The 5,150-nt window shown below is 40.5% G+C and overlaps 1 gene segment (V, D, J or C); it reads left to right on the forward strand.

The window, feature by feature from the left end:
• The first annotated feature begins 2,751 nt into the window (after nucleotides 1-2,751).
• On the forward strand, nucleotides 2,752-4,247 carry LOC129603316 (Ig kappa-b4 chain C region-like). The segment is given in 3 exon segments: nucleotides 2,752-2,756; nucleotides 2,801-3,036; nucleotides 3,811-4,247. Coding segments are annotated over 3 exon segments (570 nt in total).
• Nucleotides 4,248-5,150: the final 903 nt, after the last annotated feature.

Raw genomic sequence — 5,150 nt, forward strand, 5'->3', positions numbered from 1 at the left:
TTTGCCAGGAAATTCCTAAAGTTACAAAGGGACTTCAACTTATCACCATGCTGTCTTTTGTGTGTAGACACACAGTTGAAATAGAGAGACTCACCTTCTTTACTTCTTTTAATCTGTGCAACATACACATGGACTATTTCCACCAGCTACAATTAGGTATCCTCATTATTGTATCACATTTTTAAGTGTTACAATTGTTTAATTAGTAATGTCCAGATTAGGTCATTTCAAATCTGAGTTTGCTTGCATTTATTATCGTGTATGTTGTATTGTTTACTGGGTGTTGCATAAGACAAGACCAGTCATCATGAATAACATTTATTTCGTTACATCTTCTTTGCATTTAATATTGCTGTTTAACCATTCTGACCTTTCTGCTTATTTGAGTGTCAAAGTGATCATTATATGTTTATTGCGTTATGGTGTAATGGAACTTTGAGCTTGATGAAAAGAGGAAAGCTTAGTTATCCCAGATTTAGGAGCGATCCAAATAAAATAGTTTGATTCCTGATCTGAGGAGGTGCAACTCTTCAACACTGGTTGAACTAAATTCTCCGCCCTGCAGTGACCACTGCCCCAGAGGTATTTAAACCAGTGACACCCTAGGCGAATCGGATTTCCCTCTATCTTCAAACTTCTTTCACCTTCTCTTTTTGCGTCGCATTACTTTTCTTTAATTTTGTTTTGTTCTTAAATTTTGTAAAATGACGTTAGACTTGGAAATACGAACGAGCAGCGAATTTTGTAACGTTAGAAAGTCATCAAGAAACTCCGCGAAACCGAAACTATAACAAACAGACCTTAATTGACTCGTTATTTTTGAACCAACCAATTAAATTAGATTCCAGCCCGTTTTCTTTTTGGGCTGGTTTAAGCGGCGCTGACGCTTTGCAACACCTTGGAAGTCCAGCCTGGCTGACTGTTACTTCGCTGAACCCGAGCCGTCATCATCACCGCGGGCGACGATTCCTGGCCCAGAGGCCGTGGCACCTGGACCAGAGAGGGCACTGCTCAACCCACCGGTAACGGGAGACGCTGCACAGCGGCTACAGCTCCAAACTAAGGCAAGACGAACATCTCTAATCCTCTGAGAAGTCTGGTGTTTCTCAAAGCTCTAAAATTGAACATCCCAAATTCATTAGTTATCCTTAGATTTGAATTAGTTAGAGACAAATACTCTTTTCTCTTGATCAAAGTCATCACACACTAAGGTCTTGACCATTCTTTGGGTCTTCACTCATTGATTCATTCACTGTTCATCATCTCATTCTGATCATTCTCTCATTTTCTGTTCTGTTTATTTGAGTGTTTCCATATTATGTTATTCATATATCCAGTAGTGTTAGATTAATAAAACGTTAAAAGGAATCTGGTTTTGTGTGCATTGTTCTTCAGATTTAAGCAGAGGTCACTGAACCGCGACAAGAATTCACGGCATTAGAGACTGATTTGGTTTTATCACAAGAAAGTGGTTATTGTCGTTCATGACTGGTAACTCATTGAATTGATATCTGGCGTTGACTAGATTAATACAAGCGTGGTTTCAGCTTTAAAACAAACCTGGTGCCCCAACTTCGAGGTATATTAATGTTTCTGCATTAATATCAAACTCTTAATAATTTGAACCCGCTACATGTTTTTGTACGACAGTTTTTCACTGTGTGAACGCATACTTACTGCTGATAACATGAAAGCTCTAACAGTAATAATCTGCTGCATCTTCAGCCTGGACTCCACTGATGGTCAGAGTGAAATCAGAGTTTGATCCACTGCCTGAAAAACTATCTGGAATCCCTGACTGTCGAGTCGTAGCACCGTAAATGAGCAGTTTAGGAGATTCTCTATTTTTCTGTTGGTACCAGGACAAACAGGTTCCACTACATCCAACACTCTGACTGGTTCTACAGCTGATGGTGACTCTTCCTCCCAGTGTGGTTCTCACTGCTCCAGGCTGAGTCACTGTGACCTGACCTCTGGACTCTGAGGACACAGAGACAACAACATAAGGCAGCATCATGGTTCAGTGGCTTCATTTCAGAGGGACACATGTTGATAGAGGAGACCAGTTGGATTCTCTGGACTTTACCTGTGAAGCAGCAGCAGAGGAGAGTCCAGATGAGGACGGAGATCAGAGTCATGTTGCTGATGAGGAGGGTTTCTGTGTCTTGTGTTGTGATGAAGGACAGCTGTCAGTCCTCCAGTGTTCAGCTCTCAGGACTATAAACTCTCCCAGAGCACTGGAGCATGGAGCTGCTGATGCAAAGTGGCTCTATGGAAATGCTCCCACTGACTCCAACAGGGACTGGATCAATATCATCATCATGATGTTTGTGATCAATATTTTTATCAAATGATTCTTTATGAATGTGTAATTTCAAAACTTTTGTAAATTTTATTTTAGCTCTAGCACAAATTTTAGATTCACAACCATTTTTCAGAATGAGACATACTGTATAACACATGAATGCAATATAAATATATTATATATATTCATACATTTCCTATGTTTGTTGTAGTAGATGTCGTTTTTTTTAAGGTCGACTGATTCTGTGTAGAGTGTGTTTGTGTCAGAGTCAGAGCTGTGTCTTTTCAGTCAGAGGTTTTTGTACGACCACTCAACCAGTTTGTTTCACTGTGGTACACGTTTGGTGGAGGAACCAGACTGGATGTTGGAAGTAAGTCAAATATATAAAGATTTTACTTCAGTAAATATTTGCTTGTTTAATTTAACAACTAAACAAGAAAAAATGAATGAGGTAAAGTTTTTACTGTGCAACCTAAAAGCAAAATAATGGTTTAGCAAAAGTTTAACCATAAAACAATTGATAACTTCAAACTATCATGTCAGTGCTTATGATGCAGTAAATATACTTTTAAATGGAAAAGTGAAGCAAAATCTTGTAGGTTTTGTAGGTTTAGTTCAGTTTGTCAGAGTCAGAGCTGTGTCTCTACAGTCTGAGGTTTTTGTACGACCACTCAACCAGTTTGTTTCACTGTGGTGGACGTTTGGTGGTGGAACCAGACTGGATGTTGGAAGTAAGTTCATGAGTTAATACTAAACTAAAAACTTTAAATTTATATTTTGGATTTGTAGTCAGCTCATTAAGTTTGCGTTTAAATCACAGGCCAGAGTTTCATTTTTATTTGTTTCTGTTGATCTTGTAGTAAATTTAGATCTAAACATTAACTTTCCTGACGTGTTGAAAATGTTATTTTAGAATTAATCAACTGGTTAAAAAGAAAAATCTTTTAATGTTGAGATATTTCTCACATTGACTTTGTTTCCTCCCACTATAACTGTTGTTACAATGGATTCAAATTCAGTTTGAACCAGCAAACATGAGCAGAATAAGGATTAATGTGGACGTTTCAAGTGTTAATGAGTTTGTGTTGTAATGCTGAAGTTCAGTTTAAATCATCTGATTACTTCAGAATATAATAGAATTCTTACCAGTGATCCTTTTGAAGATAAAACAGTAGAAAATTAGTGACTCAATTTTTAGCATATCATGATTATAACTGTTTAAAACTAACCTGTAGTTAAAGGTTTTCATTTTTCTGCTTGTGAAGTTTGACATATTTTAGGTCAAACTGTGTGATGTTTGTCTCTGAGCTGATTTACATGAGCCGTTTCATGAAGGGAAGTGAAACAATGTGTGAGTCAGTGAGTGATGGAGCAGAACAAACATGTGACAGAAACTCCTTAAAGGACTAAAGCAACTCTCACAGTGAAAGTGTCCAGGTCTCTGCTGTTTGATTGACAGCTGAGTGCTCTGTGTCCTCTAAGCTGACTGCTGTCTCCTACTGTAGGTGATGCTCGTCCCACCCTGACGGTGCTGCCTCCCTCCAGGGAGGAGCTGCAGCAGGAGAAGGTCACGCTCACGTGTCTGGCCAACAAGGGCTTCCCCTCAGACTGGACTCTGTCCTGGAAGCTGGACGGCAGCGGCAGCATCAGCAGCTCTGACCAGAGCAGGAGCCCTGGGGTTCTGGAGAAGGACGGACTCTACAGCTGGAGCAGCACCATGAGGATCCCTGCAGACCAGTGGACCAAGGTGAACTCTGTGACCTGTGAGGCCTCCCAGGGCTCCCAGTCTCCAGTCAGAGAGACTCTGAGCACAGACCAGTGCTCCCAGTTCTGAACTGTGTTTCATTTGTTCTCTGGTTCTGCTTTTGTTCTCAGTCTTTGTTTAGCAACAACCTTTGTGTTTTCTAAAATAAGTAATAAAATAAAATAAAGTTGATGTTTTTATGCTGTTGATCAAACTAAATAAAATATTGCTTCAAACTGAAACCTGTCAAATGATTTGATTATTTTATTTTTCTAATAAATCGTAAATCTGAATAATGACGACCCATGTAAGATACCATCTCTAAATTGGAACCAGGTGAAGCTGGATGAAAGATGAGGTTGTTACAGGAAGTGATGCTGCCTCGTTTTATGGAACAAACTAAGGAAACATGCAACTGAACCTGAAGCCAACACCAGTGACTGTGTTTGTGTGAATTGGAGACTTTTCCTTGTGGATTTCTTTGACACTTGTTCCTGCAGCGTGGCTGAGTGCACCGTTAAAGATAGGGTGAGGAGCTCAGTCACCCCAGAGGAGCTGCTCCTCCACATCAAGAGGAACCAGCTGAGGTGACTGGGCATCTGGTCCAGATGCCTCCTGGACGCCTCCCCAGGTGTTTGGGTCCCACAGGTAGGAGGCCCCGGGGAAGACCCAGGTCACGCTAGAAGGTCTATGTCTCTCAGCTGGCCTGGGAATGCCTTGGGGTCCCACTGGAAGAGCTGGAGGAAGTGTCCGGGGAGAGGGAAGTCTCTTTGCTAAGACTCCTGCCCCCGCGACCCGGTCTTATCCAGTTCAAAATGGATAGATGGATTGTTCCTGCAGCAGCTCTGTGTCTGTCTGCATGTCACACTCTACTGTAAACTAATCTCCATAATTATCTCTCTAAAAATAATAATAATGACAATAGGAAATAATAATATCTCAAAAACCTTTTAGTGTCAGTCAAATTTTAATGTGTTTTTGTGTTAGTTCAGATAGGTTCCCCTTCAGCTGAGGAGGTTTTTGTACGATATTGTTTTACTGTGTGAGTGGGAGGCTGTTTTGCTGTTGACAGTAATAAACTCCTGCATCAACCGTCTGAAC

The sequence above is a fragment of the Betta splendens genome, chromosome 17 (assembly GCF_900634795.4).
Source record: "Betta splendens chromosome 17, fBetSpl5.4, whole genome shotgun sequence".
In the NCBI taxonomy this organism is placed as follows: domain Eukaryota; kingdom Metazoa; phylum Chordata; class Actinopteri; order Anabantiformes; family Osphronemidae; genus Betta; species Betta splendens.